General features: G+C 39.6%; 1 protein-coding gene across 5 annotated transcripts in view; it reads right to left on the bottom strand.

The window, feature by feature from the left end:
* Positions 1-23,539, bottom strand: part of LOC136857483 (F-box only protein 25) — a 653,389-nt gene that overhangs the window by 399,732 nt on the left and 230,118 nt on the right. For all 5 annotated transcript variants that reach the window (XM_067136159.2, XM_068225201.1, XM_068225203.1 and 2 more), the window contains one exon: positions 10,198-10,265. In XM_067136159.2, coding sequence (XP_066992260.1) covers positions 10,198-10,265 — 68 coding nt within the window. The remainder of the gene's footprint in view (positions 1-10,197; positions 10,266-23,539) is intronic.

Raw genomic sequence — 23,539 nt, 5'->3', positions numbered from 1 at the left:
TATTCTCATTCTCCCTATTACATTACGAAATTCCGCTAGTGACCTTTTATTTTTATACTGTGAAACAATTTGTTGCTTTTCAATGTCCTTCACTCTTCGGACATTCTCCCTATTACATTACAAAATTCCGCTAGTGACCTTTTATTTTTACACTGTGAAACAATTTGTTGCTTTTCAATGTCCTTCACTCTTCGGACATTTTTTTACATACGCTTAGTTGCTCTAAGCAAGCTATTTCCCATAACTTTTCCAAAATATTCCTTACCGCGTCCACCCAGTATCCTTGGTTCTGATATTTCATTTGTTGTTGGTTTATATATATATATGCAGATGATATCGTGATTGCCTCGAGGTCCAGTGAAAAACTGCAACAGACACTTGACGCGTTGGTGAAGTCGACAGAAGAGAAATAAACTTCAATTAAACGAGGAAAAGACAGTTTCAATGACATTTAGGAAAGGAGGTAAAGCATCAGAGTTTCAAATACATGGGAGACCTCTAAAGAATGTATCGAACTGCAAGTATTTGGGAGTCACACTACAAACTAGAGATATTTTCTGTAATAATACCCATCTCCCATAATCTCGAAAACACAGAGTCAGGCAGAGTCACGAAAAAATCATAGATCAATTTTAACAAATAAATGATTGAGGAATTGAACCGAGAAAGAATAGCCTGGGATAAATGTTAGAAAAATTATGTTAATAAAAGGAACTATTTATAAAACGAAACACAAACGAAAATGAAAAATGAGACTCCTTGGGCATGCCATGAGGTCCATCGGATACTCCGGAAACGTGACACCCCAAAGTGAGGGTCGCCACAGTAGTCATCCTCAGTCCATGCATACCACGTCCAACATCTCCACTGAATATTCATATTGTCTTTTCTGAACATGCAACTTAAATAGAATATGATGGATCATTATTTATATGCTATAAATATAATCTACGTAGCTAATAGCTCTAGACTTCAACAAAATTATACTGTCTAGGTTACCTTAGGCACAATTCCGTCCCTTTAGAACGTAATAAACATGTGTTATCGTCCTTGTTCTTTATTTGTGTATATTACCATTAGCCACCATATTATCCCCGTCACTTCCCTTTTTGTTATGTTATCTATATTTATTCTCATTCTCCCTATTACATTACAAAATTCCGCTAGTGACCGTTTATTTTTACACTGTGAAACAATTTGTTGCTTTTCAATGTCCTTCACTCTTCGGACAATTTTTTATATACGCTTAGTTGCTCTAAGCAAGCTATTTCCCATAACTTTTCCAAAATATTCCTTACCGCGTCCACCCAGTATGGTTGGTTCTGATATTTCATTTGTTGTTGGTTTTTCGCCTCCTGCTCCCAACTTCAGTCTTAATCAATACTTAATTATATTTTTAACAATATCTCCCTGAAGACTTACATAATTGCATATCATTCTTACACCACAGTTGCCTGTACAATTGGGTAGTCCCATTATTATTTTGGCGAATTTACTTGTGATTACCTCAAGTGTAGAACTTTTTCTTCAACTCCCCAGATCTCTGCTCCATACAATACTTTTGATTTAACTACTGCATTGAATACATTTCTATGCACCCTGTAATCAGTGTTTGGAATATTTTTGTCTAATATGTTAATAGCTAACAGTGAACCCATACCCTTCAGTTTTGCTCTTTTTATTTATTCTGACCATTTCTCATTTCCACTTATTATCATTCCCAGATACTCTATTTTCTTAACATCTTCTAATTTTGCTTCACCCATCCACCATTCTGTTTTCTTTGATAATTTATAGCTTTTTAACTGACCATTACCTTTGTTTTCTGTGTATTAATTTTTAAATTCCAATCTTTACAGTAATTTATCACTTCATTTATACTACCCTGCATACTCGCAGGAGTCAGTGTGAGTAGGAGGATGTAATCTGCAAAAAAAAAAAAAAAAAGAGACCCGAATTATCCTGATTCTTGAGACTTGGCTAAACCCCCGATGTAAATCCTTTTGACTGAAATATATCATATATGAAGAGAATAGTATAGGGGACAACTTAAAATACATCCCTGTTTCAGCCTTACTTTGGAGAGTATCTCCCCAATTACTTTACCCTCCTTAACTTTAATTTTGCACTTAACTTCTGAGTACATGCTTCATCTTGTGTGACACCCCTATTCTTCCCATCTTTGCCACAACAGCCTCTCAACTCGCAGAATCAAAAGCTTTTTCCATATCAATAGTAGTGATGTACAATTTTCCGCCTTTCTTTTTTGCATATTTATCTATTATTGTTCTCACCATGAATATATTGTCAGATGTTCTTATCCCTTCTCTGAAACCCGACTGGAGTCTCTCCAAAATCGAGTCCCCCTCCGCCCATTTCATAACCCTTTTTGCTAGCACCCCTGTGTATATTTTACTCAAGGTATCTAGCAATGTTGTGCCTTTATAACTACTATTTGGGTTTGATTTCTCTCCTTTCTTCTTATAAATTGGGCAAATCACTTCCTCTTGCCAAGATTTAGGAAATTCTCCCCCTTTAAAATATTTTATTAAATAATTTAATAATACTTTCTAGCATATGTCTGTTCTTCGCCACATATTTCCAAAATTCGTTTGATACACCCAAAATAGCTCCTGCTTTCCCTTTCCTAGCTTTCTCTAAGACCTCTTACTTCTTCTACAGATATATCCTTATCTAACGAAGGCACAGTACATCCTAATCCCCGAGCTAGTCCACTCCCTTCTATTTTCGGCCTCCATCTGTCTTCACCTCCTAATAATTTCTTATAATACTCGACCCAGTCAGCATGACTTATTTCAGTTTGCCGAGCAGTTCCTGCTTACCACATAACCACCAAATCGTACTCCACACTTTCCTACCTCCGTTATGTTTAGAATTTCTATTCAACTCAAGCAACCCTTTGCCGATGCCATTCAGATTTTGCCATATACAACAATTCTCTATACTCTTTCCTCTTAGTGCAGAATCCCATTCTCTGACTGTCTCCCTCCTGTTTCTTGTACGCCTTTGGTGCCTTCATTACTCCAAACGTATTATGTCTACAGTCCTGATTGTACCACCCCTTCTCCATTTTCCTCTTCACCTCCTTTACCCGCATCTTCTCTCTCGCCACCTTAATGGTGTGTTCTAATAATTTTACTACCCTACCTGTCTGATTATTCTCAATCATTAAGTCTATTCCAATGTTCACTATTTTACATGTTTGTCCTTCATAATAATTCAGAAACTCTTACCCTAGCTCCTCCTTCCACCTGTATTTTGCAATTGGTCTTTCTTTACAACTTTTTATACAATTCGTTCAAGCATTACCCTCTATATATTCTATTGTGATAATAATTGGTAAATGATGTGACTCTACCCAGTCCTGGACCTTTATACTCTTAATCATAGGTAACACATTCCGTGAACATACTACCATACCAACCACACTGCCCCCTGTCTCTATTATATATGTTAGGATCCCCATTTCATCATCACACCACCACCCATTTAACATATATAGTTCATCAATACCACACAATTCTAATAATCATTCACCATTTTTATTAAATCCCTTATCTTGACTTCCTCTCTTATGAATATATATTTCCTCTGTATAATTCGTCATACAACGGCCTCTGGAGTGCGACCCTGTCATTGAAGTCCCTCATCAATAAAAAGCCTTCGTCCTCAGATTCTGTACCCTATTAATTTCCAGTGCTAACTCATCAAAAAGTTTTTTCTCGCAAAGGGAGAGCCTTCAGGCGGGTTGTAAACGAAACCAATGCACAAATCTCACTCACTCTCTTCAGAAAATTTTGTTTTTAACCAAATAATTTCCTCTGCTCCTGATTCAGTGTGTTCTGTTTTTGTTTACCTCCTCCCTCATCAAAGCCATTATACCATCAGGGCATCTACCTCTTCGCAACCTTTTTTGTTTTTCCTTGGAATAGACTGTAAATTCTTCTACTTCTATTTTACTTCCCGGAGCCATCCAGCTTTCTATACAAGCAAGTACCTGTAAGCTACCCATCAATTCTCTAAAAGATTCATTCCCTAATTTAGTCATAAAACCTTCAATATTCACACGCCCTATTTTCAAATCTAGTTATTGTTTCGTCCCCTGCATTTCACTCTGAGTGCCAGTCTTACTATTCGTAACCTTGGTTACTCCTAGTTCACTAGAACTCTACTCTAGTGCACTCACCCTTTCCCTATCACAAACTTCCTCATTTGAATTACCCTCCTTTGGCCAGAAATCCTTCAGGTTCACCCGTCTACGTTTGGTCGATACGTCCTTACTTCCAGTCTCTGTCCTCTCCTCCCGCTGCAAGTCGACACGGCTGTTCTGTTCTCCCTGCTGATGTCCTCTCAGTCAGCAGTTTGATTTACTTCCTCGTTCGACGTAAGTCCCGCTGCTAAACTCGCTGAACTCAGCCGTCCGCTACGTTCGCATTCCTCCTTCGGCTATCGTCCTCTCGGTGTTGCCGCCCATCTCCTTTAGTTGATCCACTGACCATGTGCGACTCCACTTTCCATCAGCCACCACTAATTGATTTCCTCTTATATAGGCGATGAGACCAGAACGCCTAGCTTGACCCATATGGAACCGGAGCAGTTTTTGGTTCCTTCTCTCTCCATTTCCTGTTTTATCCATATTCTCCCACCGTTCAAGTGCCGCGTGCTATCCAAGATCTTCTTCGCCATTATGGTTGAAACAAGCCTCAGTCTCACTGGTCGCTTACCAATTATCTTTCCCAGTCGCTAAGCATCGTCTTCAGACTTCCATTTATTAGCTCTGGTATCTTAGCTACTGTATATTCTTTAGTGTCCTCTGGTAGCCCGTATATAAAGATGTTTTTCTTACGGGTTTCCTGCTGGAGCTTTTTTCTAGCCATCTCAATTCTTTGATCTCTTCTTCCATTCTCCTCACCTTATCCTTCAAACTTGCTATTTCCTTATTGTTCTGGACCACCAGTTCTGTTACCTTTATTAGCTCCTCTTTCATACAGTCCTTTATTACTCTCGGTTCACTGGCTTGTTCCGGTAGAAGCTCTCTTGTTTGTTCTGCTTGGCCCTTGACAATCTCTTTTACCTTCTCCATCTCTTCCCATCCCACTGCACCAGCAAGACCAGGTCCGGGGTTCATCTCTACCCCTCCAATGACTAGAAGCACTGCCATCAGGATCGAAACAAGTCCCATTTTCTGTCCGGCACCGTATTCCGTATTACGCCTCGCTGGCCTGCCTCTACCGTGCCAAAGACCTATCGTCACCCGGAACAGTTCAGTCGAAATCCCCATGTCAGCACTCACTCAACCTCTTTGCTTGCACGATTATAACTCTCTACCCACATAAATGACTGGACAAATGCAGAAATCAGAGCCATCGACGACATAAAGAATTTGAATAAGTTGTCTATCAAAACAGCCCTGAGAGTATTTGACCTCAGAATCTCACCTGTGATCACCTATGGTTTGGAAATTGTACGGCCAATTCGAGCAGCTAGAAAAAGTGAAAGCTCCTTTTCTGAAAAATGTACTATGTGTCTCGAAGTATACGCCTTCACGGCTTGTGTATGAGTTAACTCGTGAAACTTTCTACGTAGAGGATCTCCGTTATCACCTACAGCTACCAACTACACCACATATTTACAGTTCCTAGGGAAATTAAGAACAAAGAAGAGGGACATATGGAGCAAATTTTACTCGACGGACGCAATGATTTACAAAAACTAGCAAGGAGGAGAGGATATGAGCTCAGACACTTGGCTACACGCTTTGCCATACATGGATTTCATTATAAGTTGTGTAAAACTAATTAGCCGGCCCCGTGATGTAGGGGTAGCATGCCTGCCTCTTACCCGGAGGCCCCGGGTTCGATCCCCGGCCAGGTCAGGGATTTTTACCTGGATCTGAGGGCTGGTTCGAGGTCCACTCAGCCTACGTTATTAGAATTGAGGAGCTATCTGACGGCGAGACAAGAATAACGGCCGAGAGGATTCGTCGTGCTGACCACACGACACCTCGCAATCTGCACGCCTTCAGGCTGAGCAGCGGTCGCTTGGTAGGCCAAGGTCCTTCAAGGGCTGTAGTGTCATGGGGGTGGGTGTAAAACTAAGAAATTCCATCAACCAGACACGGACTGTGTATGTGAACGTTATCACTTGTCGGCACAAATCGCTAACAGAATTCTGCAAAGATGACTAATGTTGTGTTCTTTTGGCCATTGGCTGCAATAAAATATATTATTATTATTATTTCTTCCGTCCTTGCTTACAATTCAGTTTTAGGTTAAGGATTTCGAAGCATTAAAACTATTGTAACTCTACATTAATTACAGCCTACAGCAATCGTAATAAAAGTGTTTCTATGTAATGTGCATGCTATTCGTTAAGTCATATTTTAATTTTAGGTCATATTTTTATCCTTTTCGGGTCATAAATGCATACATATTTCATACATTTTTAGGTCATAGAAATCTGTCCCCTAATGATTAACAATCATAATAATTATAATATTTTAAATAAGTGCATAATTTGCAAATGAGGACTGTACCGGATGTACACCTCCGTGCTTTCGAACTGAGCGCCTTTTAGAAGGTCATCTGTCAGGTAACCCCTGAACTGTGTATCTAAAATAGTTTGAACCTTTAATCTCCAGATGTCTCTACTGTCGACTTATGTGCCCTCTCTGGCGGGAGGACGGACAATTCACCTTTTTAAGGGAATTTAATATTGTCTAAGTTTGTGAATCTGAAGTGTTTGTACATTGTTTTCTTGTGTGCTAAGATTACTAGCACTTCTTTCACTTCCTTCTACCTTAAGTTATTAATCAATCAGAAATGTTTGTAAACAGGGCGCTTTTGGGCCATTTTGTCTTCTTCATCGCTCCAGTGTAGAGGTCACACGGTTAGTGAAGGCAGGGAACCTTGCCTGTCGTCGGAAGGCCCACCAGATCAAGGTAATGGCAGACATCTTTTAAATATGTGATAGCTCCACAAAGTTAACTTTGGGGAACGTTTCAAAATTCATTCTTAATGTAAATTTGTAAAATTCAATATCACCTTTTAAATGAAAATTTTTAAGCAGTCTAATTACTCGATTCAAATCCCTGCCGATAAATATGTAACTTAGGGAATAAAGAGTGTTCACGTTCTTTTAATTCCCATTCAACTTGGTATGGAGGTGACTATGATTTTCTAAAACTAAATTTTTCAAAACTTTTTTAGAAAATATTTTCGCCATCTTAGTCACCCGCTGCAGTATAGGCTTAGCCTCTGTAACTTCGGGCCATAAACCCATATAGGATTTTAGGCATTTTTCAAAGTGTATGTCAAAAGGAGTGAAAGTGCTTTGCCTCCAAAATTTTGTTCATGGCCGATGTTCTTAAACCTTTTCTTTCTGTATATTTAGGCAATTTAGTATGGGCACTTATTGCCCTTGTTTAAATTCTAGTTACTTATAGACAATCGTGGATCAGACTGTCGAGCAGAAATGACACTAGACACTGTTTTCAAAGTGATCTAATGTAAAATTTGGATAAGAAACTTGTGCCTCTGAGAGGCCGGACTAGTAGAGTTTGGAGCTCAGTCTCCTAAGTGGAGCAATTATGCTCTTTGAAATAATGTACCTTTAGAGCTACCAGGCTCATTCATTTGGAAGCTATTGTATCGAAAACCTTAACTAAATTTTGACTTTAAGTCATTGCTGTGGTCAGAGCTGACGAGCTCATCGTTATTCCATTTAACTGTTATTTGTTGTTGTTCATTCAGATTATTTATAAAGGTTTAAAGTCAGAAAAAGAAAGGAAAGAAATAAAATTTCAAAATTTTAGCGTTTAAATTATGCTCTCATCTTTTCTCTGTCACCGCGGCACCTTCTTACACCTCTGCAATCCACGATATTCTCGTAACAAAGACTACATTTACGTCTACGATTGTAGTCGAATGATAGTGTTATGGTGACACAGTAAAGCTGCCTTTAGAATCAATTATTTTGGAGCATTTTGTAAGCAATTCGAGGATTCGTCCCATGATTTTCGAAGATTTTTTATGAATTGTGTAAGGCACTTAAAAATAATTTTAGCCATGATGCGATGGATGGGGAGATGTTTTCTCATTTGGACTGAACAATTTTCAAAGGTGTTCTATTTTTAAAATTTATGTGAGTGTTTGTTTCTTGCTTATTAACGAGTGTTCAACTTCACAAAATCCCTTCCATATTTCCAAGATCGTATGTGCCTTAAGTGACCACATTATTTTATATAGCCACTAGTCACTAATCTGGACTTAGTTGTTTGAGCCAGGTCCTTTTTTCTTCAGCATCATGTCTCTTCAATTCTGCACACTTCTTGGTCTTCTTGTGTCGTTGTTGACTTGTATATTTTTGCCAGCGTTGTTGAGGTTCATTTCAGCGGCGGTTATTTTTGAGGTTTCTGATCTTTTGAGAAAGCGAGCGTAATTATTTCCAGTCGTTCCACGAAAACGGGACGTGAATTTTATTGTGGAAACATAATGTGAAGTCATTTCGTCCATTTAAGTTCAATTTTTTAATGTGTGCGTAGCTGAATAATGAAATACATTTCATATTAAGTTATAAAGCTAATTGTTTATGATGTAAATTTATTTTTGCATATGTTACCAGAGATAATTCTAATGCTAATTTAGTTTTTACAGATATCTGAACAGGAGTATTTGATAATGCTCACCCGAAAGAATTTCAAGATTAAATTAAAAATATTAATTAACTACCGAAAACTTTTGAAAGAATATCATTTGTTAAAAATTACACATATTTTTTTTATAACAATTGATTTATTTGTTATAACTGGATGTCGATTTAAACTTTACAGTAACGTAGCCTCAGTTATTCGCGATGGTTCTTATTTTAGTAAACGTGTTAATTTTACATTTTAACTGCACCATCTAGTCATGTCTTTCTTGTTATGTCCAGAAGAGAAATATTTTAATCTAAATAAAAGAGGGACCGAATACTCGCTCAAAGGTAACATATTATTATCGATTAATGCTTCGTTTAAATCTCCTATTAGTTGAATTAGCTGATCTTGAAAAGGATATTCTCATGCTGGCTTGTTAGAGTACATACTGCACTCATTCGTCTTCATACATACATTACATACATATATACATACATACATGCATACATACATACATACATATACATTATAATATTATTTGCTTTACGTCCCACTAACTACTTTTACGGTTTGCGAAGACGCCAAGCTGCAGAAATTTGGTCCCGCAGGAGTTCTTTGACGTGCCAGTAAATCCACCTTAACGAGGCTGACGTATTTGAGCACCTTCACCGGACTAAGCCAGGCTCGAACCTGCCAAGTTGGGGTCAGAAGGCCAGCGCTTCAACCGTCTGAGCCACTCAACCCGGCATGCACACATACTAGAAGACAACTGGATTAAGTATACTCATAATCTACGTTCTACACATGGGGATACGGTTATAGATAAATTAGAACAGAGTCAACTGCTAATGAGATGGCTAGGTATATTTCAAAGTAGGGCTGCAGGTACTAGGAGTAGTTTAATGGATACACTAGCGTTCCTTGTAAGTGTAATTTGCATAATATCGTCAATGATTTCGGTGACCATAATCTAATAGTTTGCGATGTTGATATTCTAATCAAATCTCTCACGAGGACTCATAGGACAGTAAGGAAAAAGACGCAATATTTACTTCTAAATCACCACCACTAACTATAGTGACAGTTATAGTAAATAAACTCAGTAATTATTTAGAAAAGGCAAACATCACACAAGGGTAAATCAGTGTAGAAAGATCGGCTTTCTTGTCCATATGCAACTATTTGAATTTTTGAATTTGCTTGAACAAAAGAACAAATTCATCGAGCAAGATTCAGAATGGGTACTTATGTTTCCCAGCCATTAGTTGATCATTATTAAATATCATTCAACAAAATAACTTAGAAGAGAGTCATAAATTTAATATAATATAAACAGGCTGAATAGGTCTTGTAGGTCCGATTTCACTGCGGTAATCCATTTGTTCTTGGAGACATTCCCTCTACCTGTGTGCTCAACATCTTGTTGGCGAGCCTGCAGGAGTCCTCATGGATGTGATTATGTCTTCTTGATGGTGATGATGATGGATTTTATTATCATCATTATCCTTCGCGAGGATTAAAAGAGATTAGGAGCTACTTACCAATCCCCTTGGCCTGCAGAGCCAGCGCCTCATCTACTGGGCAGTTCTCCTTGTCTTCGTAGTCCAACCTGAAGGAAGAAAAACAAAGGGCATATTACTCAGAATGCATTCCGCGTCCGTAGCGTAACGGTTAGCCATCCTCGTTGCTCCGAGTTCGATTCCCGGTATTTCAGATTAGCACATGGGAATGTGGCTAGAAAAGAGGACGTGGTGGCAGTTCAGTAACTTCTTCTAGAATCCAAAATAATCGAGACAAATGTGATTAGCTTTGTGCACTAACATGTCGTTCATTATTTGTGTAGTAGTTGAAAATTTGCAGAAATACCTAGTCAACACACAGAAAAATCAACCATTTTTTTGATGCGATATTAACAAACATGTTCTTAAAACATAAACGAACTTAATATTAAGAAGTATTCCTTTCACCTTCCTGAAATAAACCAGATAGTAAACCAAACATAATTGGTGCGCTTGAACATTTTGGAACAAAAAACGCCTTTGTCGGAAAAAGGAGTCGTAGAATTTAGGAGGTTCCTACGTTCAAAAGTCACATTCAGGATGGCTGATGTCAGAAGACAATATGGCTACGTGTCTCCAGGACAACCAGCTGCACCCCCCACTCCCAGAGCTGTGCACTCGGCCACTACTTCCTCGTGTATGTCCCACAATAATTAGAGGACAACTGTCATCAACTGGCATCGTGTAAAGAGTCCGGCGCGCCTGTCCAAGGCCGTTTTCATTATTGTGTCCGGATCATCGTGATCCATCTTTCTTTCTACCCAGGGAGATACAGTGGGCTACATCATATTTGTTACTTTAATTTTTCTTTCTCAATCTCATAACAGTATGGCATCCCTTACGCAGTGTAGTTCATAGGGTCGGTTGGCGGCGGCTCCTGGCCCCGTGAAGAAAGCAACGCGAAACAACCTCCATCTCTTCAGCTCGGGCTCAGAATTCAACACGCATGGAAAATGACGTCGATTACAACAATTTAATTACACTCTGAAATACAGTAAGTAACTTCCCGCCTTCCTTCGTTTTAGACTGAAACTAGTTAAATATTTTACAAATGTTAGATATTTCATAAAAGCAACTTTTACAAAATAATCTTCCATTATACTGTTAGTGGTGTGGGTTACTGAAGTCACGTCCTGGTTGGCCTAGCAAGGGGTCCTGGGAGTCCGGATACCAGTTGCTGTATGTCCCGAATGTATTCTGAGCGTGAGAATTCCCGTTCTGATTCCTCCAACAGCTAAATCTTACCCACATTATTCGCTCATTTTCGTGCTAACAGAAACTATGTTGCGTGCAATAGTATTCCTGTCCTACAATCCGCCGTTCCTATCAATCACGTTATACCCTGCCTGTCGTAAGAGGCGACGAAAAGGGGCCCCCAGGGACTCTTCATTTGGTAGCGTGGATTGGCGACCATGGGGCCCTGAGCTGAGTCCTGACATTGCTCCTACTTACTTTCCCCAGGCTCGTCACTTTCATCTATCTTATCGGACCTGATTAGTGTTATATAGTGGATGGTTGCCTAGATGTACTTCCTCTTAAAACAATAATCACACCATCACTATATATCAGTACATTCTGTGCAGCAGGATGCTAACGTACTCACACGTAATCGCAATGAAGGCTTATCTTCTAACAGGACAGGGACCATGGGAGGAGTGTTGAGGAAGTTCATAAGTTTTATGAAGCACAGACCGACATAACAGTCAGGGAATAATGAATGCAGATTGTGGACAGAGGTAGTTTTACAGCACACCTTCAACTGTACAGTCAATCAAACACATATACCAGTGATGCCTTGTTGGTTTTTACATAACAGGCGACAAAAGAGCCCTAAAACCAAAAGTACTCCTTTACCGTGGGCCCTCACAATCACATTATCACAGTACCCCTGGCTCAACCTAAAACACATTACCAACCTACGGTCGTGCTTTTCACGTCTGTAACATCTTTAATTTTTTATATAAATATCCTCATACAAATAATTCAACTAATTTTTCAATTCTTTCACCCCCTTAAGTGGATTTTACGAAAGCAAAAGAATATGTATTGCTTTATTTTTAATAATAATTGTATTTGCTTTACGTCCCACTAACTACTTTTACGGTTTTCGGAGACGCCTCTTTATTTTTAAAGGAGATTCCAAATACCAATGCGCCTTCCAATACGTACCCATTGCCAGTAATGATCGGTCCTTGAATGTTAAAAGCTTAGAGCAAAATTCCGAAAAATCATATATATACTCCACTAGCAGTTACCCGCGGCTTCGCTCGCGTGGATTTCGTAATTTGATCTAAGTAATCGTTCCTCGGCATTGTACTAAGACATTATCTGAAAATCCCTAAAGTATAAAAACTTACCGAAAAATTGAGTTTCATTTGCCCAAAAAAATCCTTGTAAACCATGTTTGTGGTATTGCCTTTTGGGGTTAAGATGACCATGCGACATAGAACTGTACACGTGAGAAACAGTCTTCTTTTCAAGTCGCCAGTCCTACCAACACAACATCGGATTCTCTTCAGGGCTGACCAGACAGCACGGGACAAACTGAAGCCAGCCAGTTTTATGTTGGGGTCGGAGATGTCACATGAGCCACGGGAAGACGACATCCGCCACTCTTCTCTCCAGGCATTCCTAGAATTGAACAGAGGACAAGACAGGTCCAAAACGGTCTTCCACGCTGGTTTCCTTGATTTCAGCCTAGTGTAGTTGTAGTGTGCTGCTTTATATCTTGTTGTATCATACAGGAAGGGCCTCATTCTTCACTTGTTGTCTCCTTACATGAGGGGGACATATATTACAATGGAGAGGCAACCACTGCGCTGAAGTTGAATACAGCGTGCCGGATACAATACGCATTGCCTGGCGAAGCTGGATATCAATTAGGTTGCAGTGAGAGCTATTCCGGCACAGTACTCATCTGCCGAGTACACCATGACCAAAGTATTGGCGTCAGCTCCCTATGAAGTTCCAGCCAACTTGCTCAGCAGTTTATTCCGGGTCTTAAGTTTGGCAACTGTTTTTTCTATGTGACTGCGATATGTCAGTGATCTGTCTAATGTTCAGCACCATAAACTTAATATTTATACAACCTCTATATAGTTACTCCCAGTTCAGCCTAAGTCACTGGCGAGTGCAGACGTATTGAGCGGAGGGTCCCTGTAGTGGGAGAAGGGAGCGTAAGTGCTGAGTGCAGGAAGGTAGTGAGGAGTTCACAGACAATGATTGGTGTGGAGCAACACAGGGCGATTATAGGAGGATGGCAGGGAAGAAAGAAGAAGTGAAGACAAGAGGGTGTAAAATAGAAATGGAAAGGAAAGGAGAATTAATGCTATCAGCGGCGGTGATTATGATAATGCTATGGATTGGAGGGGTAGACCTGAACCCAGGTCCGACTTCTAGTGGAGGAAATATGAGCTGGGAAGACATGGAAGCAATCAGAAGAGTTGTAAAAGAGGTGGTTGTAGAAGTCTGCCCCTTTGAGCAACTCAAAAATATGATTAAAGAGCAAACAAGGGAGTTTGAAAAAATGAAGTGATGGTTCCGAGAAAGGGCAGAAGACACAGCATCGCAAGTAAGGAAAAATACCGAAGAAGTTGCAGTATTAAGAGAGAAAATAGGAAGATTAGACGAGGAGACGCTGAAACTGAAAGCTGAAGTGGAAGCCAACACTCTAAATCGTATTTGTATACGTATTTATATACGGCGTGCCTGAGGGGAAGAGGGAGGACAAAGTGCTAACAATTTATAAAGTAGACCTAATTCAGAGGAAAATTAAAATCAATTTTAGTGAAGCGGACATAGATGATGTGCAGAGAGTGGGAAGAATTAGAGGCAACAGGCCTATCAAAGTACAACTATTTTCTACATTGATGGCTGATAGAGTGGTTGGCAATGCGGGTAACATGCAGAGGGAAAACATATGGATCAAGAGGGACATGGGAACTGAAGCGATTAGGAACGAAAAAATTCTTAGAAAACATATGATACGAACTAGACATCATGGGCTGAGAGCAATCATCAGAGGACAGGAACTAGTGGTGTCAAGCAACAGCTGGAGTAGAACCTGGAATGTGAATAGATTGATGGACCTAGAAATGAAGATTAAACAGGACGAAGAAAACGGAGGGAAGTGTAGCGATTAGTGGGGAAAACAGGCAAGTGAAAGATAGTGATATTGGAGAAGATGGGGGTGGTAGAAGTGTAAATACCGTAAGTATCGGTGTGATGTGCGAAGAGAGACAGGGAGAGGTGCCACGTGAAAGTGCGATTATAAACACCGATAAGGAAGGAACAGTGGATAATGGGGCGAGATTAGATAGGCCTAGGGACACAGACACAGTCGCAGTTAGAGGCAAAGGAAGTCAGCAGAGTGGAAACAGTGAAGAAATGGCGGCCCAGAGAGAAAGGGAACGTTCGGAGGTAACCTGGAAGAGAATAGAGCGGCGCTGGAACGAAGGGTGGAGCAGAAGTTTAAGGGACGAAGGAAGGTGGAGAGACATGTGGAGAATAGACGGAAATGAGAAGGGTGTTTTTACAAGAAGTAAAAACGTTAATAAAGCTAGTAAGAAATACGAAAATTGTTACAGAAGGCAGGGTGACAACAAAAGGGATGAGCATGGTATTATTATGAAATAGGCTACGATTATTTTACGTTAAGTGCATGTGAATCAGTGCTTGGTACGATGTACAAAAAAGAGGGGAATAGGAGGTATGTGATTAGAAAGTTTGAAAGTTCTAAGGAAATTTGGAAAAGCAATTAGTTTATTGGATTTGGGAGTGAAGTATGGTAGTTTTATGCCACTTGCATATGAACTGCGTTTGGTATGAATAGTGAATTGGTGAATGTGGTAGTATAAGGTTGAGAGAAGTGCGTATTTGGTGTGCAATCTGGGAAAGTAATTAATGGGTTACTGATAATGTTATTTCTTTGGAGGCTTGTTTAGGCTGGTATAAGGCTGGAAAAAGTGGTTAATTGGTATAACGATAGTTGATGCGATTGTATGCTTTTTGTATGTGAATTGTGTTTGGTAGGAATAGTGAACTGATGAATGTGGTGGTATAAGGCTGAGAGAAGTGAGTATCTGGTGAGTAATTAGGATAAGTAATTAGTGAGTTATCTGATAGTGTTATTTGTTTCGAGGTGTGTTTAGGGTGGCATAAGGCTGGAAAAAGTGGTTAATTGGTGCAATAATAGTTGATGTTAATTCTATGTGAATTTGTGTTTGGTATGACGTATGAATAAAAGGTGAAAGGTGAGTTATGAGCTTAGGGAGCCTGGAAGTCCAAAGGAGATTTGGAAAAGTAATTAGCGAGTTGTTTATTGGAATTAGGAGTGAACTATGTCTAGCTTATGTCATTCGTTGGCGAAATACGAGGGCAGATCAGAAAATAAGTTGCACTTCCCAGTTATGGCCATTTATTACACCACCTATACAACAGCAACACGACTATAACGACATACACTGTAACATCACTTTTCCACATAGTTTCCAAGAGACTCCTAACATTTCTGCGATCGCACAACCAACTTGTCCATGCCGAATGCATAGAAATTTCCTCCAGCGTTCTGCAACCACTCGGAGACAGCGGCCTCCACCTCCTCATCGGTCTGGAAACGTCGACCACCGAGCTCCGTTTTGAGCTTACCGAACAGATGAAAGTCACATTGCGCTAGGTCGGGACTGTAGGGTGGATGTTGCCAGACCTCCCACTTGAAACGCTGCAGCAGTTCTCTCGTTTGGCGGGCCTTGTGAGGTGTTGCGTTATCATGCAACAAAATCACACCGGCGCTCAATTTCCCCCGGCGCTTCTCTTTAATCGCTTTACGCAACCGGTGTCACGTTTGACAATACGACAGCGCGCTGATCGTCGTTCCTTTCGGCATGAATTCCACGTGCAGCAAACCCTCCATGTCAAAGAACACTGTCGCCACAAGCTTACCGGCTGAAGGTGGCCTTCTTTCGTTGTGGTGATGAGGGGTGCACCCATTCCATTGATGTTCGCTTCGTTTCGGGGGTGAAGTGGTGGACCCACGTTTCGTCGCCTGTGACGATTCGCCGCAGAAACCCGTTGCCGTCTGCAGCATAGCGTTGCAAAATGCCAGGGAGGATTGGAAACGTTGTCCTTTGTGCTCATCGGTGAGAAGACGTGGGACCCATCTTTGACACAGCTTACGATATCCAAGGTCCTCGTGAACAATGCCTAACACACTGCCATACATGTTCAGCTGCGTCGCGATTTCTCTCAGATTAATGCGCCGGTTCTGTCTAACGATCGCATTCACAGTGTTCACCTTTGCACGGGTCCTGGACGTTGCGGGCCTGCCTTCGCGATGGTTGTTCGTGATATCCGTGCGTCCGGCTTCGAATTGCTGACACCACTTTACGATACCTTGCCAGGAAATGGCCCGCTGCCAATACACGGCACTAATTTCACGATGAATGTCCGTAGAATTCTTCCCTTTGGCCCATAGGAATCGGATTGTCGCACGCACATCATATTTGGAGTGAACGTCCAGTTGAAGCGCCATTTCATTTGGTCGCTATTCCCACAATACTAGACGAGACACCACAGCGACCTGCTTAACAGACGTGTGGGCAGTGTCTGTCCCTTTCTCCGCTGTGCCCACGTTTGCGACACACAGCGCGCTGCTGCGGCGCGTTAGTGCAACTAACCTTTTGATCCACCTACGTATGTTTGGTATGAGTAATGAACTGATGAATATTTGGTATATTGATGAGGAAAGCATGAAAGTAATTGAAGGCTGAGGAGTGAATCATTGGCGTAATGATAAATGTACATGTTAGATGATATTTGTGCGTGATATGTGTTTAGTATGCATAGTAAGTTGATGAATAAGAGAAGAGGAGGAGATATGAGCTCGGAGAGTTTATGATGGTATAAGGTTAACAAAAGTGGTTAGGTAGATCTGGATGGAGAAAATTATAGAGGCTAATGTACTGTGAATTAAATCAGAGTTTGAGAATGGTAAAATTGGTTCGTGATGTTATATGGTGGTTGTTGTTGAAGAAGTTAGGGGTGACAGGTGATTAGGGGTCATATGTGAGAGTGATTATAGTAAGTAAGGGTATGTGTTTACTGGAAGTACTTAGAGCTGTTATTAATTGCAGTATGGAGCTCTAAACAGTGCAGTGCTTGTGTGGTTACAGTGACAGTACAGCGTACCAGATTGAGTAAGCAGAACAATGTCATTAAGAAATTTAAATGTTAAAGGACTGTCCTGTGTAAACATAAAAGTCGGCGCACTCAGCAGTAAACATGATCATGCCTGGGTTTGCTAAGATTGGAATTGTGTTCCAGACTAGCTCACTCAGGCAGGCAAATCTGGGACATGGTTAATGTTGCGTAACCCCAGCGGGTGCACAAAATTGTCAAGTCGACCGATTACCAGCATCTGCCGTTCATTTTAATTTAATTTTGCACCTTTCAGTGGCGCATTTCATTTCATTGTATTTAAACTGGCCATTACAATTTACAATTTTAAATTTGCCTGTTTGTAAATACGTGTTCCGTTAATGCCGCAGTGCCAGGGCCATCTGATCTCCGGTAAGGAGTTGTGCATTGCCATTTATCAGTATCTGTTGTTCATATTATTGTAGTTTAAATCTGGCTATAGGCTGGACATTGTTATTTTTCTCATTTATCAGATCAAATGGGTATTTGTATACTGTAGGTCTGATAAATAAATAAATAAATAAATAAATAAATAAATAAATAAATAAATAAATAAATAAATAAATAAATAAATAAATAAATAAATAAATAAATAAATAAATAAATAAATAAATAAATAAATAAATAAATAAATAAATAAATAAATAAATAAATAAATAAATAAATAAATAAATAAATAAATAAATAAATAAATAAATAAATAAATAAATAAATAAATAAATAAATAAATAAATAAATAAATAAATAAATAAATAAATAAATAAATAAATAAATAAATAAATAAATAAATAAATAAATAAATAAATAAATAAATAAATAAATAAATAAATAAATAAATAAATAAATAAATAAATAAATAAATAAATAAATAAATAAATAAATAAATAAATAAATAAATAAATAAATAAATAAATAAATAAATAAATAAATAAATAAATAAATAAATAAATAAATAAATAAATAAATAAATAAATAAATAAATAAATAAATAAATAAATAAATAAATAAATAAATAAATAAATAAATAAATAAATAAATAAATAAATAAATAAATAAATAAATAAATAAATAAATAAATAAATAAATAAATAAATAAATAAATAAATAAATAAATAAATAAATAAATAAATAAATAAATAAATAAATAAATAAATAAATAAATAAATAAATAAATAAATAAATAAATAAATAAATAAATAAATAAATAAATAAATAAATAAATAGGGTCCTAGGAGTCAACCTAGGAAGGGACTTCACGTCCCTGGCCATTGGGAGTGAAATGCGTCGTTGCGACCATCTGCAACAATAAACTATTGGATTCAGCAAGAGAATCCAACTCGCCTCTTTCACTCCAACTCCAGCACGTAACCTACACGAGGTGCCCCTGTTAAGCCGAGCAACCCAGTGGAAGGTTGGGTAACCAATCCCAGCGGGAAACTGGGTCGGTGAACCGATCAGTGCTGGGGGCTCCAAGGCTCACAACCTTGGTAGTACCTTGGTCGGTGCGAAATATCACCGACCCCATTCTACAGTTTTTCAACTGTGAAAAAAGCATGGAGGAAATTTCAGCTAAAGCTACTACCCCAGGTGGTAACCAATCCACCGTCGTCTTGTACGACGTTAGCGGGCCTTCGGATTCTGGGGAGCCTGCACCGACATGCTTGGAGGTATCGGAGACTCCACGAAAGATCAAACATAGAGCCAAGAATTTCTTTGCTACCTTTAATGCCAATTCTCTCCAGAAGGTAGGAAAACTGAAACAGCTCACAGATATCCTATCACAACAGCAAATATTGATTGCAGCAATTCAGGAAACGAGATTTACAGATGAGCAGGCCTTTGAATCTGAAGGTTACAGGATCTTCAAGGGTAAACCTGGTAAACGTATCATAAAAACTGTCCCCCACCTTGACACAGCATTTGTAGTCAACAAAATGATTCTGGACTCAATAACAAATTTCACCTCTGTGAATAGCAGAGTCTCGACTCTGTCCTTTCGAAGCACAAACAAAATGTATACTATTGTGAACGTTTATGCGCCGATCAACCAAGCGAACAAGAGAGACCCAGAGGGAACTGATAGATTCTGGGAAGAACTAGAGGAGATTTTATCCAAGATTCCAGACAAACATGCCATAATCATGCTTGGAGATTTCAATGCCCAAGAAGGCAAAGAGAGAAAGTTCCGAAACATCGTTGGCAACTATCCTGCTCACCAGAGAACAAATCGTAATGGAGAAAGGCTAATAGAGCTGTGTAAGGCATTTAACCTCGTAATGAAGTCTACTGCTTTTAAACACCTGCCCAAGAAACAGAAAACCTGGAAATCCCCAAATCACCACCTTGGTGAATTCCAGATTGATCATGTCGCGATCGCGCGGAAGGCTCAAAGAGAAATTCAGAATGTTAAAGTTCTAAGACAAGCAAAACTGGACTCAGATCACTATCTATCCAAGATAAAAATCAAACTGCTCCCGAGAAACACAAGGAGAGTTCGAGCCAAAAGGATTGAAAGATTTTATAGAGAAAAACTAGGATCTAACCATGAATTCACTCAGAAACTACAATCGGTGGATGCAGAGAACTGGGAACAACTGCGCGAGGCCCTGGTCAAAACAGCTAAAGAGACGGTTCAGCTTACTAAGCCCAGGAAGCATGCTTGGTGGAACAGTGAATGCGATGCAGCGATAAGGCAAAGACAGTTCGCCTGGCAGGAATGGAACTCGCTAAAGAACCAAGTCAACTGGACAAACTTCTTAAATGAGAGAAAGTGTGCAGCAAAAACCATCCGCAGCGTTAAACGGGCTTTTGATAAACACCAGCTGGCTCAAATTGAGCAGGATTTCAAGAAGAACAATACACGCGACTTTTATAAAACATTTAAAAGCAACTTGAGGAAATACGACCCACCGAGCCTACAGTTCAGAGATTCCAATGGAAACCTAGCCCATAACGACAAGGAAAACTGCCGGATCCTTGCAAAATACTTCGAATCCCTTCTTAACTGCGAGGCCCCAATGTCCAGATTCACATTTGAAGATAAAACAACAGTTCACCGAGATTCAGCTCCACCTACGAAAGAGGAAGTAAGACAGATTATCCAATCCTTGAAGAATAATAAAGCGCCGGGTGAAGATTCGATAATAGCTGAATTGTGGAAGTTTGCTAGTGACAATGCGGTGGAAAAATTAACGGACATCATACATGAAATCTGGAACACTGAAAGACTTCCAAGTGACTGGACATCTGCCCTAATCCACCCACTTCATAAGAAAGGCGACAAGTCGGATGTTAACAACTATCGCGGCATCCCCCTCCTACTTATAACCTACAAAATCCTCTCGAAAGCTCTTCAAATCAGGGCAGAAGAACAGCTAGATCCAGAGCTGGGTGATTACCAAGGAGGTTTCAGGAAAGGACGGTCATGTGTGGAGCAGATTATGAATCTGAAATCTGTCCTTTCATATCTTAAACTAAGGAGCAAGCCTTTTGTAGAACGTTCATCGACTTTAAGAAGGCCTATGATTCAATTGATAGAACTACCCTACTTCAGATCTTACAGGAATTTGGCTTGGACGGTAAAACAAGAGGGATCATCCAACAGACTCTCACCAACACCATCTCAAAAGTGAAGTTTAGAGGAGAGATTTCAGAGGCCTTTGAAATACGGACAGGAGTTAGGCAAGGAGATGGTCTCTCACCTCTGTTGTTCAACTGCGTTCTTGAGAAAGTGATCCGTGAATGGCGCAGAGAAATGAGTTATGAAGGAGTCGAAGGCGTCGTCAGACTATGCCACAAGAACAAGAACCTTTCAATTGACTGTCTAGCATTTGCAGATGATCTCGCGGTTTTCGCTGATTCTTTGGATGTGGCCACGAAGCAGATCAACCAGCTTCAAACACAAGCTGCAAAGGCGGGCCTCCAAATCTTCTCTGAGAAAACGAAATTCATTACGAACATCAAACAGGCGCCAAGTGAGCTAGAAGGGACTCACGGAAAAGTCAAGCGAGTTGAAAAATTTAAGTATCTTGGTGAATGGATAGAACCTAACTTGTCCGAAAAAGAAGCCTTTTCTTCACGCATGAATAAAATGGAAATGGCTTACCATCTGAGTAAAAATGTCTATAACAAAAGATCTATATCTCTGAATGCAAAAATCAAACACTATTGCACTGTTATCCGGCCAGAGGCTCTATATGCTGCGGAATGCCTCGCCATGAACAAAAAAGGCATGATGGAGAAATTGGAGGCCAAGGAAAGAAAGATTTTGAGAAAAATCTTAGGTCCAGTCAAAGACAACGGCGAGTTTAGGAGACGGCACAACCAGGAGTTGTACTCGCATGTGGAGAAAATAACTGATGTGATGCGAAAAAGGAGGATTGCTTTTTATGGACACATGGCCCGAATGAATTCAACACGGTTAAACAACCGCATTTTCACTTTCCTCCAAGAGAAAAAGGCAAAGGGGGCATGGTTCAGTGAGGTACAGAAAGTTCTGCAGGAGATTGGGATCTCATTTGAGGATATCCAAGAGCGTGTCCCACTTAAGAAAAAACTCCAAGAACATCAGAGTTTCCTACCAAAGTCGAAGATGAAAACTGGAAAGGCATGGACGGAAGAACGAAAGGAGCAACACCGTATACGAATGAAGGAGTACTGGACCAACATTAAAGCTCAAGGGAAACAGTTGAAATGACGTGGTCCTTAGTTGGCCGAAACGAAACAATAATAATAATAATAATAATAATAATAATAATAATAATAATAATAATAATAATAATAATAATAAATAAATAAATAAATAAATAAATAGTTACTCTCTGAGCCTTCCTTCTCCTACCTAATTTCTACTTTTTACAAAGTCTTTCACCATCACCCCGATCTAGATATTACCTGCTCGCCTCTCAATATTTTCAATTACCAAATAAAAAATCTCTTCTTAGTACATCTACCTTGTATATAACACTCGATCTACTGACCATCATCTTGCTCAGGGCGGGCGGATAACTATTCCTCCGGGCAAGATGCTCTCCCTCATTCATCAAAGTCTTGCTCAATCCATACACTACACATCACTATAACAATCTCTTCATAGTACATACACCTGATATCGAATACAACTCTTTCGTTCTACTTGGCAGCATCCTGCTCAGAGCGGATAACCTTTCCTCTGGGCAAGATGCTTCCCTCGTTCATCTAAATCTTACTACCTCTTTCTATGAGCACTCCATTTTTAGATTCAACTCGCCATTTCGCCTATCTCCTTCTACCTTCCTACTCAACTCCCCCTGTTTTTCTCACCTCCTACTCCCTGTTCTAAACATAGCTCCATCCCTCCCTGCTCCTTCTTTCTTTCATTTCCTCTTCTTCCTACCTTATCTCTCTCCTCTTTTTATTGGCCCATTTTCCTTCATTATTCCCGTTATTCCCTAAATTTCTTTAAAAATCTGGCTCTAACCACATTCAAATATTTCGATATATTTTCTTCTCTCTTCCACTCTCTACGCAACCATGCTGTCATCTTATAACTCTTTCCTACCTTTTCTATCTCTTTCTCACTCAGTAATTTCTTTTTAATCTCGTCTAATGCTCTGCATTCGTTGAATATATGCTAGTCCGACCAACCCTCCCCAAACAAAATATATCTATCCTTATTTTCTCGTCCTACCCATCGTCTGTTTTTCGGAACTCCCATTACCCACCAATATAAACCTCTTTGAGCTCTTCTGCCCTCAAACTCCCTTTTCCGGTTCGTTACTTCCACCAATTTGTTTAATACTGATAGAGAGTCCCTCTCCCTACATTCCATTATTAAATTCTGTCTTTCTATATCTAATAATCTTCCCTTTACCCCTTTTCATGCCCATTCTTTCCTCTCCCCACCACGCGCACCCTAACTCAACCAAACCTAAATTTAGTAACATTTTTTACACTTATTCACCCAGTATCCTTCATTCTCCATACTTTTCTGGAACCTATACGCTTTCTATAGTAATCCCCCTCCCTTCCCTTCTTCCAACCTCATCCAACACTTAATCACACTCTTAGCTATTGCAATCTCCATCGATTCTTTACATACTAATCTAGCTCCCGCATTTGCAGTGCAGTTTGGTAGAACCATCATAACCTT

The sequence above is a fragment of the Anabrus simplex genome, chromosome 1 (genome assembly GCF_040414725.1).
Source record: "Anabrus simplex isolate iqAnaSimp1 chromosome 1, ASM4041472v1, whole genome shotgun sequence".
Lineage (NCBI taxonomy): Eukaryota > Metazoa > Arthropoda > Insecta > Orthoptera > Tettigoniidae > Anabrus > Anabrus simplex.
Note: the sequence above shows the minus strand (reverse complement) of the source record. Positions and strands in the feature narration are given on the sequence as shown.